Source organism: Schistocerca piceifrons, chromosome 11 (genome assembly GCF_021461385.2).
Source record: "Schistocerca piceifrons isolate TAMUIC-IGC-003096 chromosome 11, iqSchPice1.1, whole genome shotgun sequence".
Classification (NCBI taxonomy): Eukaryota; Metazoa; Arthropoda; class Insecta; order Orthoptera; family Acrididae; genus Schistocerca; species Schistocerca piceifrons.
Genome location: NC_060148.1, coordinates 5,971,059 through 5,991,208, shown reverse-complemented (window position 1 = coordinate 5,991,208; position 20,150 = coordinate 5,971,059). Strand labels below are relative to the sequence as shown.

Genomic DNA, 20,150 nt, shown 5'->3' with positions numbered 1-20,150 from the left:
ACTTCCGTACATAGCTACACTCCATACAAATACTTTCAGAAAAGACTTCCTGACAAATTTATACTCGATATTAACAAAAATTCTCTTATTCACAAACGCTTTCCTTGCCACAGCCAATCTACATTTTATATCCTCTCTACTTCGACTATAATCAGTTATTTTGCTTCCAAAATAGCAAAACTTATTTACTACTTTAAGAGTCTTATTTGCTAATCTAATTCTCACAGCATTACCTGATAATTCGACTACATTCCATCATCCGTCTTTTGCATTTATTGATGTTAATCTCATATCCTCCTTTCAAGACACTGCTCATTTCGCTCAACTGTTCTTCCGAGTCCTTTGCTGTCCCTGACAATTACAATATCATCGGAAAATGTGGAAGTTCTTATTTATTCTCCCTGGACTTCAACTCTTAGTCCATTTTTTTTTCTTTCCTTTAGTGCCTGCTCAATATACAGGGTGTTACAAAACGGTACGGCTAAACTTTCAGGAAACATTCCTCACACACAAATAAAGAAATGATGTTATGTGGACATGTGTCCGGAAACGCTTAATTTCCATGTTAGAGCTCATTTTAGTTTCGTCCACCTACGCTCAATGGAGCACGTTATCATGATTTCATACGGGATACTCTACCTGTGCTGCTAGAACATGTGCCTTTACGAGTACGACACAACATGTGGTTCGTACACGATGGAGCTCCTGCACATTTCCGTCGAAGTGTTCGTACGCTTCTCAACAACAGATTCGGTGACCGATGGATTGGTAGAGGCGGACAAATTCCGTGGCCTCCACGCTCTCCTGACCTCAACCCTCTCGACTTTCATTATGGGGGCATTTGGAAGCTCTTCTCTACGCAACCCCGGTACCAAACGTAGAGACTCTTCGTGCTCGTATTGTGGACGGCTGTGATACAATACGCCATTCTCCAGGGCTGCATCAGCGCATCAGGGATTCCATGCGACGGAGGGTGGATGCACGTATCCTCGCTAACGGAGGACATTTTGAACATTTCCTGTAACAAAGTGTTTGACGTCACGCTGGTACGTTCTGTTGCTGTGTGTTTCCATTCCATGATTAATGTGATTTGAAGAGAAGTAATAAAATGAGCGCTAACATGCAAAGTAAGCGTTTCCGGACACATGTCCACAAAACACGTTTTCTTTCTTTGTGTGTGAGGAATGTTTCCTGAAAGTTTGGCCGTACCTTTTTGTAACACCCTGTATAGACTGAATAACATTGGGGATAGGCTACAACCTTCTCTCACTCCCTTCTCAACCACTACTTCCCTTCCGTGCCCCTGGACTCTTAGGTTACTGTAGAAATTGTAAACAGGCTTTCGCTCCCTGTATTTTACCCCTGCCACCTTCAGAATTTGAAAGAGACTATTCCAGTCAACATTGTCAAAAGCTATTTCTAGGTCTACAAATGCTAGAAACATAGGTTTGTCTTTCGTTAATCTATCTTCTAAGACAAGTCGTAGGGTCAGTACCGCCTCACGTGTCCCAATATTTCTACGGAATCGAAACTGATCTTCCCCGGGGTAGGTTTCTACCAATTATTGCATTTGTTTGTAAGTAATCCATTATTATTGACCACCGCTTAAGCCTGAAACCTCGTGAAATACGCGACGAAGGTGTTTCCCATTTAGTACGCGTCGCGTTTGCTTCGAGTAGTGACGGAAAATTCAGTTAACGTTAGAAACGGAAGACCGTCGCAGGTTTTAGATTTTAACCACGCCCCCTTAACCCCCCCCCCCCCCTCTCCCTGCTCCTGCCCCTCCCCACCTCCTGACCGACGCCTACTGCGCAATCTCCCCTTACTCCTCTCCCCCAACCAGCGCACGTCACACCCCTAATGACACGGGCCCTGCATCACGCCTGTTACGGTCGGTAATCACTTTACCGTCGACGCCTCGCACCCGCTAATTCCGATACGGGCGCTGTGAGGGCTGCATTTCCCCTCCCCTCCACCCCCCCCCCCCCGCAATGTAAACCACCCCCGATGCCCACCTCCCCTCCCGCCAATTAAACAATTCCGCCACCGGCAACCTGATGCTGCTCCGCTAGCCTAGCATTAGCAGTCTCGTATTCATTACCGGGGTTGCCACGTGGTATTTTTAGAACGGCAGCTCTCCGCAATTACCTTCCCGCTGGCTAATTCCGCTAATAAACACCGTATCCAGACGGGCACGAATAGTTTCCGCTCTGCGCTAACTTCAACGGGAAGCGATACCTAAAGGCGACAACCCACAGCCAACAGCTCGTCTTCTCTCGTGAAACACTGCAACACAACTCCGACAACCAAGGTGCGGATGTATGTACGAGGTCTGTTCAAATAGTAAGCTGTCGTTATACTTTTACGAAAAAAATATTTATTAAAATGAGATTTTTCAGTCTGCAGCAGAGTGTGTGCTGGTATGAAACTTCCTGGCAGATTAAAACTGTGTGCGGGACCGAGACTCGAACTCAGGACCTTTGCCTTTCACGGGCAAGTGCTCTACCATTTATTTATCTATTTATTATAATTTTTTTTTGCATCTGCTCGGGGCGGACGTCGTAAGACACCCGTTTAAGTTCGCTGTTGATCGATTAACTCAGTTTTTTTTATTACAGAGGGCAGCTAACCCTCTGACCGAACACGCTGAGCTACCGTGCCGGCTAAGTTATGAGGGGGAAGGGATTGGGCGGGAATGTTGGCCGTGGCCATCGAAAGGGTACAGGCCCGGCATTTGCCTGGAGGGACTAAGGAAACCACGGAAACCTCAGCCAAGACTGCCGGACTGGGAATTGAACCCAGGTCCTCCCGAATGCCAGGCCCGAGCGTTACCGCTCACCCACCAGGCTCGGTCCTCGCAGCTTTATTTCTGCCAGTACCTCGACTCCTTAGTTTCCTAACTTTACAGCTTTCCTGCGAACCTTGCAGAACTAGCACTCCTAAAAGAAAGGATATTGCGGAGACATGGCTTAGCCACAGCCTGGGGGATGTTTCCAGAATGAGAGCTGTGAGGACGGGGCGTGAGTCGTGCTTGGGTAGCTCGGTAGAGCACTTGCCCGCGAAAGGCAAAGGTCACGTGTTCGAGTCTCGGTCCGGTACACAGTCTTAATCTGCCAGGAAGTTTGAAAATATTTATTAATTCATCAATCATCACTCATCAATTCATCAATCCCCCTCAGATACAATTGTGCCAACGCTTCTTCCAATCCTCGAAGCACTTCTCATTACCACTTTTTGGTACAGCCTCGAGTACGTCGAGCTATGCAGTTTTTATTTCCTCAGTCGCTGAAAATCTTCGTCCTATCATAGGTCTCTTCAGTTTTGGGAGCAGGAGAAAGTTGCACGGGTCCAAGTCCGGCGAATACGGTGGCTGAGGCACGATTGTCGTGTTGGTTTTGGCCAAAAACTCTCTCTCACAAGCAACGATGAATGAGCAGGTGCATTGTCGTGATGGAAAAGCCACGAATTGTTTTTCCACAATTCCGGACGTTTTTTGGTGTATTGCTTCTCGCAAATGGCGCATAACGTCAAGGTAATACCCCTTAGTGACCGTACGACCTTGAAGCAAAAGCTCACGATGCTCTATGCCACAGTAATTGAAAAAAAAAAAAAAGTGAGCAACACTTTCACATTTGAGCGAACTTGCCGTGCTTTTTTCGGTCTTGGTTCTCCGGGGTGCTTCCGTTGGGGCGATTGGGCTTTTGTTTCGGCGTCATAACCGCAGAACCATGTTTCGTCACCAGTTATGACGCTTTTGAGCAAATCAAGCTCATCGTTGACGTCATTCATTCAACAGCTCCTGAGCGATGCTCGTGCGACGGTTCCTCTGATCAAAATTGAGAAGTTTTGGAACAAACTTCGCCCACACACGTCTCGTGACCAAAACGTCGGAAAAAATTGCATGACACGAGCCGACCGATATGCCAACATCCTCAGGAACGTCTCTACGATAATCCGACGATTATCAAAACAATTTTCTTCACGGCTTCCACGTTATCATCTGTCGATGTGCTGGGGCGTCCAGTGCGAGGGTCCATTATTGGCATCTTCTCGGCCGCTCGTACCACTTGTAAAGAGTTTTTTTTTATTATTTAGAGCAGACTCACCGTATGCCACTGTCAACGTTTCAAGTGTTTTAGAGCACTCGATTCCATTTTTCACACAAAATTTGATGCAAATTCTGTGCTCCATTTTTATAATAATCTAAAATCGCCGAGCACACTAAAACACATCTAACATTTCTGTCTGTCAAAAACAAACGAAGTATGCTGTACACTTGAAACTGGGAACGTATGTTTGGGTCATGTGTACCAACATAACAAAAAAAATTCATAAGCGAATGCACGTTCCGCGTGCAATTTGGAAAGTCACTTTTCGAGCAGCCCTCGTATGTGGCGGAGGGTACTTAACTCTACAAGCACTACCCTTTCGCTGTCCCTTTTCTGTTCCATCCGCGGGTGGTACGCGTAAACAACCGCAGACCACGCTATCCAACCTTTCAATGGACCTGAAGGCGACCCAGACTCCTGTCGTGTGATAACAATGCATGTCTCAATACTAACGAGAAGGGAGTGTCATCCAGTTGCAGACATGAATGTGTTTTTGTACATAACGACCATGTCAGCTCTCGCCGCTTCGCTCGCTTAGACTGTATTGTCAGACTAAGTCTTGTTTTCCTTTAATCAGATTTTGGCGTTAGGCACAAACTGCGGCCCTTTCTATCCTTTTCACGCTAATTATGTCATGTACTCCTCCGAATGTACTTCTGACCGAAAAGCGCTTCTGTCAGCTCGAGTCCACGGTTTCTGTTGTATCATACCTTTTGCGTTCTCGTGATGATATTTCCGTACGAACTTTCATCGCCTCACACGTGTTTCTTTATATTTAACCGAGAATCACTTCTCGATGATACCAGTTTTCATAGATTCATCTCTAAAAACTAGATAATATAGCGAAATATTTTCTTAAAAAGTTTCACCCCCTATTTGACCACCTACGGGATTGAATTTCCAAAAACAGCGAAGTACCTACTTTTTAAATTTCTACCAGAGAAGCCAAATTAAAATTGTGAGTAGGCTGTTTAGGTTTTTATGTTGGTAACGCCACGTAGCGCTCTGTATGTAAATCACTGACTGTGCTGTGTGCAGTCTGCGTGTGGTTGGCATTGTTGGAATATTCGCTTGTGTAGTGTTGGTCAGTTGGATGTGAACAGCATGTAGCGTTGCGCAGTTGGAGGTGAGCCGCCAGCAGTGGTGGATGTGGGGAGAGAAATGGCGGAGTTTTGAGAGCAGATGATCTGGACTTGTGTCCGTCAGAAAAAGGAAATTTGTAATACTGGATATCATGAACTGACATATATATTAAGGTAAATACATTGCTTCTTCTCTACCAAAATCTTTCATTTGCTAACTATGCCTATCAGTAGTTAGTGCCTTCCGTACTTTGAATCTTTTATTTAGCTGGCAGTAGTGGCGCTCGCTGTATTGCAGTAGTTCGAGTAACGAAGATTTTTGTGAGGTAAGTGATTCATGAAAGGTATAGGTTATTGTTAGTCAGGGCCATTCTTTTGTAGGGATTTTTGAAAGTCAGATTGCGTTGCGCTAAAAATATTGTGTCAGTTTAGTGTTGATCAGAATAAGTAAAGAGAGAAATGTCTGAGTATGTTCAGTTTTGCTCAGCTGTTTCAAAATCAAATAACGTAGGGGTTTATCAGCACAGTAATTCATTAATTTTTCAAGAGCGACGTTTCAAAATTTTCATAGACTTGACTTCAAAACTGTTTTCATTATGAAATAGTTTCATAAAACTTTACATTCCTTATTTCACTCCTTTAGGAGGCTGAATTCCCAAAAAACGCTGAAACACGACCTCTTATTTCTAACCGAAAAGTAAAATACCAATTTTCATAGATGTAGACTTAAGAATACTTTTTTTTTAATATTGATTTATTTCCACCTACTATTTTACCCTCTTAATGGCTGAATTTCCAAAAATGCTGGAACATATACGTTTTTCATTTCAAACCAAGGAAACAAATACCAATTTTCGCATCTTATCTTCAAGATTGCCTTAATAGCTTCATATTTTCAGAAGGCCTTTAATCCCGTGTTTTATCTCCTCAGCAGTGGAATTTAGAACAATCACCTGATCGAACGTATGCTTACGAGAGTGGAAGCTGTCATTAAGGCTAAGGGTGGGCCAACACCATACCAAATTCCAGCACTGCCGATGGAGGACACCACGAACGTGTAAGTCATTCCCAGCCAGGTGTCCGGATACTTTTGATCACGTAGTCTATCTAAGTCGGCCAGCGGCACAGACGGCGGGCAGCCGCTAGGTGGATCTGAGCACGGGGAATGACTGTTTCCCCAACCCACACATCACCCATTGCAGGAAGAAATGAAATGGTTGCAATGACTCTGAGCACTATGGGACTTAACTTCTAAGGCCATCAGTCCCCTAGAACTCAGAACTACTTAAACCTAGCTAACCTACGGACATCACACACATGCATGCCCGAGGCAGGATTCGAACCTGCGACCGTAGCGGTCGCGCGGTTCCATACTGTAGCGCCTAGAACCGCTCGGCCACCCTGGCCGGCATTCCAGGAAGAGGAAAGCCGCCTAATATGAGACACACTTTTGTAAACCTATTTGAAAGGCCTAAAAGTAGGTGCAACTGTATTTTTATGACGGTAATAATATCTTGCATTATTTAATTTTATCATACAATTATCGTATTTGCAATAATAAATCAATATTTCAGAGTAGCTATTAAATCTTCACAAACAAGGCATTTCGTAGAAATGAGATCAAGGTTTCCTAATATGAGACAGTAGTAATATTTTTCTTTAATTATTTCATTACAGAATAATGACATATGAATATACAATTTTTACATGTTCATTCATTTCTGTTCTCCTTCACTCATTTCACAGTACTTACGTTTTTATTTACGACATCTGGGGCAAACAAAATTGTCTTCTGTCACACCGCAATCTTCATGAGCCCAGCGATAACATTTCGTGCACTGTGCCCACTTCCCCCCGTGTTCGTCTTCAGAAAAGCGCCCGGCACAGAACAGACACTCCGCGTCATCGTCAGCACTGCTGCCTGAATCCCCACTGTCCTCAAGATGTGGACATCGGGTGCCGAGTCACTAGACCATTCTTCCGCTTTAGGTCTACGATTTGCAGATTTTTTCACTCTTCTCCCCAAATAACTTTCTGGCTCCTTTCTTAGCTTCGGCCTCTGATTTCTTCTGCTTAGATTCTTGCAATTGCTTCACATAAGGAGTTAGTAACGCAGGAGAACACGAACGCGACGTTTGACCTATTTGACTGTCTCCAGGTGGTTCTGCGATAGGTATCGTAATATGCGACACTATCGCGTATTTGGATCCCAGTACTATCGCATGTTAGGAATTTCGCCATTTTACACAAAGAATCACGGACTTGCTAACAACGTTCGTTGGAAAATGAACCTGTCAATGATTATAGGTAATACCGTCAGAAATAACAACAATAAGAGAGTGCAGTAATATCCACTCACCTTTAAGCTGAAATATTGTCTTAACACCGATGTCGCAAAAACTCCAAACACAAGAAATTTTGTATCAACCTCTACGTACTCCGTCCGGCTCAACTATGGCGTCCTACCAAAGTGCGCGTCATTTACGACGGCGGCCGAGTTTAGGTTAGTTCTACGCATCTGACGTCACAAACCACAGTCAGCCATCGAACAGAGAACGACGTTGCCAGATCTCGACTGCAGTGCAGAGCACGGACGAGTGTCTTCAGTGTGAGAAACGTTCAGTCATAAATAAAGTAATTGAACAAAAGCAATGTCTTGATAGCAGGCTTTCTTTTGTAGGAAGTTTGGAAAAAGCATTCTTTATACCAATTGCTTCATATTCTATTAATTAATTAAACCAAACAAGCAATAAGCCTCCTAATTCAGGCGATAGCAAGGAAAGGTGTTTGTATCATTGTCACGAACCGCTTTTTCGCAATAAAGAACAGCGGTGATTGTTTATTTCCTATTGTACTTCGACGAAACGTGAGTAATTCATAGTCATACCAACGGTGTTTGTCGGTATTTTGCGTGGTAGTTTAGGGTCCTTCTAGACATCCGTTAAATGGTGAGCTGCGTTAGCGTAATGGTTAAGGTATTAGGCGGCACGGTAGCTCAGCGTGTTCGGTCAGAGGGTTAGCTACCTTCTGTAATTTAAAAAAAAAAAACTGTGTTGATGGATCAACAACGAACTTACACGGATGTCTACCGGCGTCCGCCCCGAGCAGATGTAACGAACAAAAGCGAAAAAAATGAGATTTTTTTTTAAAAAAAAAGGTGTTTGGGTGTTATGCCAAAGACTGTGCGTTCAAACCTTGTGCGGTGCTTAATATTTTCTTTATTTAAGAACTATTTCGAAGTGTCGCACTTCATGAATTTCATTCGTTTGAATGTAACTTTTTGAAATTTCTAGTGCTTTGTCTCTTCATTATAATCATAATAAGTTTTCGGTTTTTCTAATTTTGTCCTCCAATATTTCTTTTCACAGCAATTAAAAACAATGAAAAGGCACACATACAATATTCAAGTTGTGTGTTCTGTTTGTATATCTTCTCTTCCGCAGTCGCCGTTTTACTATTCATACTGAGATATATTCTTTTGCGACAGTATTAAAAATTTCGGCTCGTACGTTACCAAGCTACTTGATTGTCTGACGCAATTCTTTGCTTCGCTGCTTTGGCAACATCATATTCAATGTTTTCGTCGACTGGTCTATGTTTTGGCAAGTATCTGCTGTCCGTTGTGACAAACACAAATTGTTTGCGCACTGCGCCTCACAGACAATATATTTTAGTTTCTATGCTTCATTACGTCGACAATTCAGTTTTGTGTACTTCGCCAACTTTGTTTTAATCAGAACGTTTTAGAAAAAAAGCGAAATGACTCTGGTATAAATAAAACTTTTATTACAGTCGCGAAAGACGGAATGTTTATCAATATTACATACGACACCTATATGGTACTTAAATTAAATGAGGTATTTTTATACAGTAAATTTTATATGAAATTTGGGTATCTTGTCCACATTTGATTCTCAACATTGTCGCAACTAAAATCGAGCATACGGAAAGTATACGCTATGGACTTCTACCCCCGCAAACTCTTCAAAATTTCGTGCAGTGGTTTACTACATTTAATGCTGCACAATAACTGGGTTAAACATCGAAACAAAAGTAAGTCATTTATGGGGCAAAGGCATCACTCAAGAAGATGTGTAAAAATCAAATTTTTGGGCCAAATACTTTTTGTGAAATCGAATGACAAAGTGTGTCAAAGCAGTCGGAACACGATGTTTCTGCACAGGCGAGCAGTGCAGTGACGACAAAATGCGGGGAGCACGTGTCTGTAGCAGCGAAAGGGTTAAGGCGGCCGTGGTGGCTTTACTTCACAGACTGCGCGCTCCCCCCTAAACGTGAATGCCGGTTGTAATAGTTCAAAGTTTTCCACACGAGATGGCAGTTTGTGCAGTGGTGTTACGGAGATCTCCTCGTGTGAGCAACAGGTGTGTCTTATTTTGGTTCTGAAAGAGTGGATTTCAATAAATTGGCAGTAATCTTAGTAGATTTTCTTCAAGAAATACCCCGAGGTGAGTTTACAGCGGAAATATTTCAATCTAATATTGTTTTGAATTACGTAAATAGTATAAAACTTTTATGTTGCCTGTGAGCAAGATTGGCCATAGTTGGCACAAGTGCCATTAGTATATTACATATGCTTACGTCGGATATTCAAAACAATAAAATCTGACACTTGCAAGGTCACTTTGTGGTGTCCAACCACTCTTAACAGTAAAATGATGGACAGCAATGAAGAAAGAAGAATTGATGTGCCCTGTCCCAGTATTGTACGCCAGTACAAGCAGCATATGGGAGGAGTTGATCTTGCTGGTATGCTGATAGAGCTCTACAGAGTACCGATGAAAACTAGGTGTTGTTGGTACATCAGATTGATTGGATTTATGCTACATCTGAGTGTTGCAAATGCCTGGCTGGTATTTCAAAGAGAATCTCTGGACAAGAAGACCTCACTGAAGTCATTCAGGGCAGATACTGCCAATGGTTTGATGTTTTCAGGGAAAAGAAAGTAGGAAGGCATAACACCACCACAAAAGAAGAGGAGGAAGCCAACAGCTCCGACTGTTACACAAGATGTCCTATTAGATAATATGGGGCATTGGCCTGCATACGGTCCCAAAGGTCGTTGGTATTGTCCATCTGGATTTTCTACAGTCATGTGTTCAAAATGCAATCTAGTATTGTGCTTCGTTCCGAAGAGGAACTGTTTCCAAAAATTCCATTACAAGAAGAACTAGAAGGGAAAATGAAACAGTTCTATTACACAGCAGGAATGCATAAATGTGTTTATAAATTAAATTATTCACTTACAGGAAACCTTTTGCTTGAGGTTATTGAAAACACTTTTTTTCTACAATATGTGTAAATGTGGTCTACTGCTGGCAATGTTGCTTGTAAGCAACATTTCATAATTTTCATAATTTTTCTCAAAAAATTTCTAAAACTGACTGAATTGTATATCATTAAGCATAATAAATAAATATAAGCAGTGAAAAAAGTTTGTTTTTATTTTCACCATTTGCCAAATAAAGCGTTAAGAAACTCTCCACCAGAGTGCAACCCCTAACATGACGACATTTGGGGCGTCTCATATTAGGGAACTATCGCATAATAGGCACCCTTCCTCTACTGTATTGTTCTCAGTCACCTACTGTAGAGATAAAAGACAAATTAGTGGTAAGAGAGAGACAATTAGGAAGTATGAGGAAGGTAGGGAGAAAAATGAGAGAAGACAGATGAAAATGAGTAAAAATGAGATAGTCAGTGGAATGATGAACAATCTACAGATGAGTTGAAGAGGAAAAGGAAATAGGAAGAACAGACTTATGAGGTGGACAGTGAAAGTAAAGGAACGATAAGAGGAGGAGGAGGAGGAGGTGGGCCAAACTTTACAAGTCGATTTCTGGAAGTGGTCAGCACATGTGATGGTATCTGGTGGTGATCCTGACCTGGTGGTGGACGACGGGTGTCCGGTAGATGTCGTGGGGCAGCGCGCCGGGGGCGGCAGCGGCGCTGGGGGCCACCCTCACCACGGCGGCGGGGGCGGCGCTGGAGACGGCGGGGGCGGCGCCGGAGGCGGCCGGGGGCGGAAGCGCCTGGTAGAGGTCGCCCGTGCTGGCGTACAGCAGCTGCGAGCCCCCACGGGGGCGGTAGCAGCACGCCAGTTCCTCCTCTCGCAGCACCGGCATCGCGGGCTGCCCACACACACTTCGTTTCAATACCCTGCTGGGCACTAAAATTGCAACACGAGACATGACAGCGAATACAATTGCTCATTGCACTCATTAAACTGTGTTAGGGAATTTTAAGTATACAGAGGTGCCATCTCCATCAAAGAACGTCGTCTGCTATAGGATCCTGCACCAGCGAAGAAACTATACATCTGTCCTCTCGGGCGCTAGTCGCGTGGGGAGGCTCAGGTCGTGCATATACGAGGGTCGTTCAGTAAGTAATGCCCCATACTTTTTTTTTAAAAAAAAAGCCATTAATATACACAGACCTGGTTGGTGCATTACATTTGATGTCTGTTATGTGCGCCGGTAAAGTATCTACGTCTACATTTATACTCAGCAAGCCACCCAACGGTGTGTGGCGGAGGGCACTTTACGTGCCACTCATTACCTCCCTTTCCTGTTCCAGTCGTGTATGGTTTGCGGGAAAAACAGACTGCCGGAAAGCCTCCGTGCACGCTCGAATCTCTCTAATTTTACATTCGTGATCTCCTCGGGAGGTATAAACAGGGGGAAGCGATATATTCGATACCTCATCCAGAAACGCACCCTCTCGAAACCTGGACTGCAAGCTACACCGCGATGCAGAGCGCCTCTCTTGCAGAGTCTGCCACTCGAGTTTGCTAAACATCCCCGTAACGCTGTCACCTTTACCAAATAACCCTGTGACGAAACGCGCCGCTCTTCTTTGGATCTTCTCCATCTCCTCCGTCAACTCGATCTGGTACGGATCCCACACTGATGAGCAATACTCGAGTATAGGTCGAACGAGTGTTTTGTAATCCAGCTCCTTTGTTGATGGACAACATTTTCTAAGGACTCTCCCAATGAATCCCAACCTGGCACCCGCCTTACCAACAATTAATTTCATATGATCATTCCACTTCAAATCGTTCCGCACGCATACCCCAAGATATTTTACAGAAGTAACTGCTACCAGTGTTTGTTCCGCTATCATATAATCATACAATAAAGGATCCTTCTTCCTATGTATTCGTAATACATTACATTTGTCTATGTTAGGTGTCATTGCCACTCCCTGCACCAAGTGCCTATCCGCTGCAGATCTTCCTGCATTTCGCTGCAATTTTCTAATGCTGCAAGTTCTCTGTATACTACAGCATCATCCGCGAAAAGCCGCATGGAACTTTCGACACTATCTACTAGGTCATCTATATACCGGGTGATCAAAAAGTCAGTACAAATTTGAAAACTGAATAAATCACGAAATAATGCAGACAGAGAAGTACAAATTGACACACATGCATGGAATGACATGGGGGTTTTATTAGAACAAAAAAAATACAAAAGTTCAAAAATGTCCGACAGATGGAGCTTCATGCGATCAGAATAGCAATAATTAGCATAACAAAGTAAGACAAAGCAAAGATGATGTTCTTTGCAGGAAATCCTGAATATCTCGACCATCATTCCTCAACAATAGCTGTAGTCGAGGAATAATGTTGTGAACAGCACTGTAAAGCATGTCCGGAGTTATGGTGAGGCATTGGCGTCGGATGTTGTCTTTCAGCATCCGTAGAGATGTCGGTCGATCACGATACACTTGCGACTTCAGGTAACCCCAAAGCCAATAACCGCACGGACTGAGGTCTGGGGACCTGGGAGGACAAGCGTGACGAAAGTGGCGGCTGAGCACACGATCATCACCAAACGACGCGCGCGGGGGATCTTTCACGAATCTAGCAATACTTTTTTTTGTTCTAATAAAACCCCATGTCATTCCAAACATGTGTGTCAATTTTTACCTCTCTATGTACATTATTCCGTGGTTTATTCAGTTTTCAAATTTATACTGACTTTTTGATCACCCGGTGTATTGTGAAAAGCAATGGTCCCATAACACTCCCCTGTGGCACGCCAGAGGTTACTTCGACGTCTGTAGACGTCTCTCCATTGAGAACAACATGCTGTGTTCTGTTTGCTAGAAACTCTTCAATCCAGCCACACAGCTGGTCTGATATTCCGTAGGCTCTTACTTTGTTTATCAGGCGACAGTGCGGAACTGTATCGAACGCCTTACGGAAGTCAAGGAAAATGGCATCTACGTGGGAGCCTGTATCTAATATTTTCTGGGTCTCATGAACGAATAAAGTGAGTTGGGTCTCTCACGATCGCTGTTTCCGGAATCCATGTTGATTCAAACCGTTCTGGCAGATGGCAGCCCGACTCACGTTACGAGCAGCAACCTGTTATTGGATTTTTGTGTGCAGAAAAAGAAACCGTGCTGAACATCCATAAACGTCTGTGTGCAGTGTATGGCGATGCTGCGGTCGATAGGAGTACAGTTGGTTGACTCGTAAAGAAAGTTACAGCCTCGGGAAACGCAGAAACACAGCTCCACGCTCAGCCACGCTCGGGACGTCCTGTCACAGCCACTGCTCCAGACGTGCTGAGTCGTGCGGACGCCATTATTCTTGCCCAACGGCGCATCACAACTCGACAATTGGCTCTACAGTTGTAGGTCAGCATTTTAAGTGCGTCTGCAATGGAGGAGACTCTCGGATATTCAGAGGTGCTCACGATGGGTTCCACGAACGCTCACAGTGGAGCACAAGATTCAAAGAAAGGCCCTTTCGTCAGCGTTTTGAGACCAACAGAGAGGCCTTTCAGTCACGGATCGTTATGGGCAACGAAAACTGGGTGTACCATTTTGCACCGGAAACAAAAAGTCAGTCCACGGAATGGCACTATCCTCATTCACCAAAATGGAAGAAATTCGAGACAACCCCCTCCGGCGGAAAACTCACGATGACAGTCTTCTGGGACTGTGATAGCGTCAATCTAGTGGATGTTATGCCAAGAGGGTGGACAATCATTTCAGAGGGATACATGAAGACTCTGAATAAACTCAAGAATAGTTTCTGATGTGTTCGATAGGACAAGAATCCAGTAGGAATCTAGTTCCAGAACGACAATGCACGCCCACACGTCAGTCTGAGAACCCGGGAACACGTCGCCAAATTTTCTTTGGCACCACTACCTCATACGCCCTACAGCCCAGACCTGCCACCGTCAGACTTCCATCTCTTAGGGCAGCTTTAAAGATTCTGTACGAGGAACACACTTCGAAGATGACGAGAGCCATTCGCGCAGTGAAAAAATGGCTACGCCTACAAGACAAGAGCTTTTACCAGCAGCGGATACATGCTCTCCACAACGTTGCCAAACGTCCACAGAACGTGATGGAGACTACGTAGAAAAACAGGACATGGTCAAGACACGTTCATGTATTTTGTCACCAAATTCTGACTCAACAATAAATATATTCCGAGAAAAAAAAGTGGGGCATTACTTATTGAACGACCTTCGTACTGCTCGTACTAGCGGCCCGGAGTGCTGTGCGCCAACCTCTATCCCTCCGTACTCCATCCGAATCACGACACTGACATAGGGTGACATGGCGGTCGGTCGCTCCCTATTGTTCCGCCTGTGACGACGACGGTGCTTATATCTAGAGAATACTGACACAGCTACAACGTTTCACGGTCGCAGCTTTATTTTTCCGAAGGGATCAGGGTGACATGGCGGTCGGTCGCTCCCTACTGTTCTGCCTATGACGACGACGGTGCTTATATCTAGAGAATACTGACACAGCGACAACGTTTCACGGTCGCAGCTCTATTTTTCCGAAGGGATCAGCGTGACATGGCGGTCGGTCGCTCCCTACTGTTCCGTCTATGACGACGACGGTGCTTATATCTAGAGAATACTGACACAGCGACAACGTTTCACGGGCGCAGCTCTATTTTTCCGAAGGGATCAGGGTGACATGGCGGTCGGTCGCTCCCTACTGTTCTGCCTATGACGACGACGGTGCTTATATCTAGAGAATACTGACACAGCGACAACGTTTCACGGTCGCAGCTCTATTTTTCCGAAGGGATCAGGGTGACATGGCGGTCGGTCGCTCCCTACTGTTCTGCCTATGACGACGACGGTGCTTATATCTAGAGAATACTGACACAGCGACAACGTTTCACGGTCGCAGCTCTATTTTTCCGAAGGGATCAGGGTGACATGGCGGCCGGGCGCTCCCTACTGTTCCGCCTATGACGGCGACGGTGCTTATATCCAGAGAATACTGAAACAGCTACAACGTTTCACGGTCGCAGCTCTATTTTTCCGAAGGGATCAGGGTGACATGGCGGCCGGTCGCTCCCTACTGTTCCGCCTATGACGGCGACGGTGCTTATATCTAGAGAATACTGAAACAGCTACAACGTTTCACGGTCGCAGCTCTATTTTTCCGAAGGGATCAGTGTGACATGGCGGTCGGTCGCTCCCTACTGTTCCGCCTATGACGACGACGGTGCTTATATCTAGAGAATACTGACTCGGCTACAACGTTTCACGGTCGCAGCTCTATTTTTCCGAAGGGATCAGGGTGACATGGCGGCCGGTCGCTCCCTACTGTTCCGCCTATGACGACGACGGTGCGTATATCTAGAGAATACTGACACAGCTACAACGTTTCACGGTCGCAGCTCTATTTTTCCGAAGGGATCAGGGTGACATGGCGGTCGGTCGCTCCCTACTGTTCCGCCTATGACGACGACGGTGCGTATATCTAGAGAATACTGACACAGCTACAACGTTTCACCGTCGCAGCTCTATTTTTCCGAAGTGGTCACTGTAGCTTCGCGCTTGCCCTCGGCTGACTCACCTGGTAGGCGTGGGCGGGATGCTGCAGCGGCCTGCTCGCCCCCGTCAGAAGCACCCCCGCCCTCCTGCCGGGCTGCGGCAGCGGCGCGGGGGCGGCCGCGGGGGCGACGTCGTGCGGGGAGGCGGCGCCGCTGGGGGCGGCCGTGGAGGCGGCGGGGGCGGCCGCGGGCGGCCAGCCGGCGCGCGACATCTGCGGGGGCGGCGCGCCGGGGCCGGGGCACACCTGCTGGCGAGAGGGGCGCGCCCCGATCACCTTGACGTCGACACGACGAGAAACCCTACCGGCCCTGTCGCTTCCACGACAATACGGACACGAGCTGGACGTTGTAACAGGGATGGCGCTTATCGCTCAAATAACCTGTTTTCGGTTTTTCTAACACCGGTTTAACCCGAGTGTTACAACCGCCACGTGCTATAGGGACATAATTGTCTCAGCAATGCTGTACCAATTCTTGTGAAATGCTTTTGTTGCCCGTTTCTGTCGGTATTGATATTAAAGCAGCACTGATCGTCTTTCCCATTTTCTATAATAACGCAATATTTCAAAGTAATGGAAACTTTACAAATTAAAAATAACCTTTTCTTAAAAAATGTTTCTATAAAAACCAAAAATTTTAGCACTGCTTCTATGGCTGATAGTTCGACTTGTTTATCCTTTTACTTGTAAAAGATAGGAAACACACCTGTTGCAAATCAGATCAAACAAATACAGAAAAATAGTACTTATTCAGAACTAAATCGGCTGTAACTGATCTTTTTCTCGTTCCTATGTTGTAATGTTCCTTAGTTTTTTCCTTACGCAGGACTTTGCTGCTTTGTATTTCTTTAAATATACTTCTTTACAACTTCCAGGTAAAGCATTCCAAGGCATATACTTCTGTTTTGGTCGGTTCTTAATATCTTTTAGTTTAGAGCAAAATAGGACAATTTTTTTTTTTATAACAGCTCATACGGTTGTTTAGGGGGTGAAACATCCTCTAGAAAAATACCGAGTTTCATATTTCTGAACGAACAGCTGAAATGGTAACAGGTACAAAAGACACTTCAAACAAAAATTCCCATGTTTATAGTGTACGTTACAACGGAGCACCCAAATTTTTCGGAAAATAACTTTCTTCGGAAAACTCCAGTGCTTGGGGCGCAAAATCAAAGTGCATCTGGCATTTCTTTTTTGTTGGCCCAAACAATTCTGTACTTGAAACTTCCTGGCAGATTAAAGTTGTGTGCCGGGCCGAGACTCGAACTCGGGACCTTTGCCTTTCGCGGGCAAGTGCTCTACCAACTGAGTTACCCAAGCACGACTCACGCCCCGTCCTCACAAATTTAATTCCGGCTGTACCTCGTCTCCTACCTTCCAAACTTTACAGAGTGAAAATCTCATTCTGGAAACATCCCCCAGGCTGTGGCTAAGCCATGTCTCCGCAATATCCTTTCTTTCAGGGGTGCTAGTTCTGCTAGGTTCGCAGGAGAGCTTCTGTAAAGTTTGGAAGGTAGGAGACGAGGTACTGCCGGAAGTAAATCTGTGAGGACGGGGCGTGAGTCGTGCTTGGGTAGCTCAGTTGGTAGAGCACTTGCCTGCGGAAGGTAAAGGTCCCGAGTTCGAGTCTCGGTCCGGCACACAGTTTTAATCTGCCAGGAAGTTTCGAAGTTTCATATCAGCGCACACTCCGCTGCAGAGTGAAAATCTCATTCTGGAATTCTATACTTCCTCATTATTCTACAGATTTATAATAACGTTCCAACAATAATGTACAAACAATACCAAATATAAAATAATTAAATCTGAAAATTTGAAAACTTGAAAACAAAGAAATACGGCAAAAGTAAAATGGTTGTTTCAAATGGCTCTGAGCACTATGAGACTTAACGTCTTAGGTCATCAGTTCCCTAGAACTTAGAACTACTTAAACCTAACTAACCTAAGGACATTACACACATCCATGCCCGAGGCAGGATTCGAACCTGCGACCGTAGCAGCAGCGCGGCTCCTGACTGAAGCGCCTAGAACCGCTCCACCACACTGGCCGGCCAAAAGTAAAAAAAGAAAAAGCAAATACAACACAAGGTAAAAAAATTAAATAATGTAGAATATACGTTTGGAATACATTTACTTGGGAAATACTTATTAAAGAACGCAACATCATAACTAGCATTGAAGCGGAAACATATCGACCGCATATATAGCGATAGAGGTATATTTCCGGCTAATTTCTGCCAAATGCCTCTTCGTCGTGCATGACTGCATTTGGTACTAACGACGCTATACGTTTTGCTATTCGTCAAATGTCGAAACAAAAAATCGAATAGTTACGGGAGGGGGATGGGTTATCGAAAATAAATGGCTTTTTCGACAAAGGTGGATGCATCGCTGTAACATTACAAACGATAGAACTTTTATTTGAAGTTTGTATTAAGTATTTGTTACCGTTTCAACGGTATTCATTCATAAATATTAAACTCAATTTTTTTTTAATGGGGTGTTTCACCCCCTTGACGAACGTCTGGGCAAGTACAAAAAAAAAAAAAGATATTTGTCTCTTACCTTGCTCTACACTACAAGCCGGTCGAAATCTAAGTGTACCCTTTGGATAAGTTTACTGGTTAGTCGTATTGATCATTATAAAACCAGCGGGAAAACACTCCTGTTGCAGCACAGAATAAGCAAATATGTTTCTCTTCGTAAGACTCAAAAGTGGGGAACAGCTTGAGCCAAATTCTCATTATTCCTTCATTGCCAAAAATTCTGGCATGCGAAGATATTCGTACAGCTTTCACACGGAACATTCTAAGCCCTTTTATCCAGTCTCTCTTTGTAGTTAACCATCTCCCACTCACTGCCCCCATCTGCATATGTATCTGTCTCACTATCCCCCTTATCAACCACAGAACTACCATATATCCCACTGCCTCTGTCTGTCTTTGTCACTACCACTGTGTCCACCATCAAAAATTCTGGGGGGGGGGGGGGTCCCTCTCTATTTCCGGTACCCATCTGTTTAAAATTTCGGTCCAAAACACGCCCTCTCAAACGTGCTCGCCGATTTATTTGGGTCCAGATCCCCACCAAGCTTTTGTATAACCTCCACTCATCTGTGTTTCTCATTTCCACTGCCTCCTCCATCTTCTGCTCCCACTATATCTCCGTCCATGTCTCTCTATCCTTTATTGCAACCACCTCTCACCGACCATCAATATGTCACCTCTCTTTGGGTCACACTGCTTTTATTGTTTTCACCAACTCTCTCTCTCTCTCTCTCTCTCTCTCTCTCTCGCGCACGCACACGCACGGATACTGTCTCCCAACTCTCTCACTGTTTCTCTACTACTATCAGCACAGAAAAGCACAAATATGCTCACAAGCCAACAATATTTAGTGAGGAAGGCAGAATGAGGGTTGAGGCAGCTGGGTAGCCACTTCTCTTTCAGAGTCTTTTGAAGAGGAACATATTCGCCGTTTTTTGTACTCCGATAGGAGCGCTTTTCCGCTGGTTCCCTTCTTTTCCCTGCTATAGCAAGGGCATATATAAAACGAATTCTATAGGTCAGCAAAGGTATGACGGTTTATTCATATACTCTGGCACATTTATATGCTCTGACACATACAAACTACCAGTAAGTACGCATAATATAAAGTTAGTTTGCTTACTGATCGCGGTTCATATGAAGTGTCCAGCTTGTGATTTGCATCTTAGAAGAGCAAAAATATTAAGAGAGATATTTTACTGAATCTCTAGTCTTTCCCCTCTTACACAATGTTTCGCTCGTTTTAAGTTAATTTCAGGCATGTTAAAGCCCATTTTCTGGCACTGCAGTATCACATTTCTATAAGCGTGAAACGTCTATTATACAGGAACTGTGCAACAAAGTTTTATTGGTGAAAAAATGTTGCCTAAGAACATAGATTGGTGACCTCAGAGCCCTTGCGATGAACCTAGAATTCTTGCCATGTATTTACTACATCAGTTAAAGATACACTTACGCCTCTGATGAGATATGACGTGCGTATTTTAAGTGCTGAAGTACAGTGACTTTCAACCTCTGGATCTCGGTAACGGATAATGATATCGGAAAAAGTTTCAATATTCACCGAG

General features: G+C 44.5%; 1 protein-coding gene across 1 annotated transcript in view; it reads right to left on the bottom strand.

Moving 5' to 3' along the window:
* The window catches only part of LOC124720197 (basic proline-rich protein-like), a 58,735-nt gene that overhangs the window by 26,506 nt on the left and 12,079 nt on the right, over positions 1–20,150 (bottom strand). Inside the window, exons 3-4 of the mRNA XM_047245521.1 lie at positions 16,061–16,282; positions 11,212–11,340 (exon numbers count right to left, since the gene is read on the bottom strand). Coding sequence (XP_047101477.1) covers positions 11,212–11,340; positions 16,061–16,282 — 351 coding nt within the window. The remainder of the gene's footprint in view (positions 1–11,211; positions 11,341–16,060; positions 16,283–20,150) is intronic.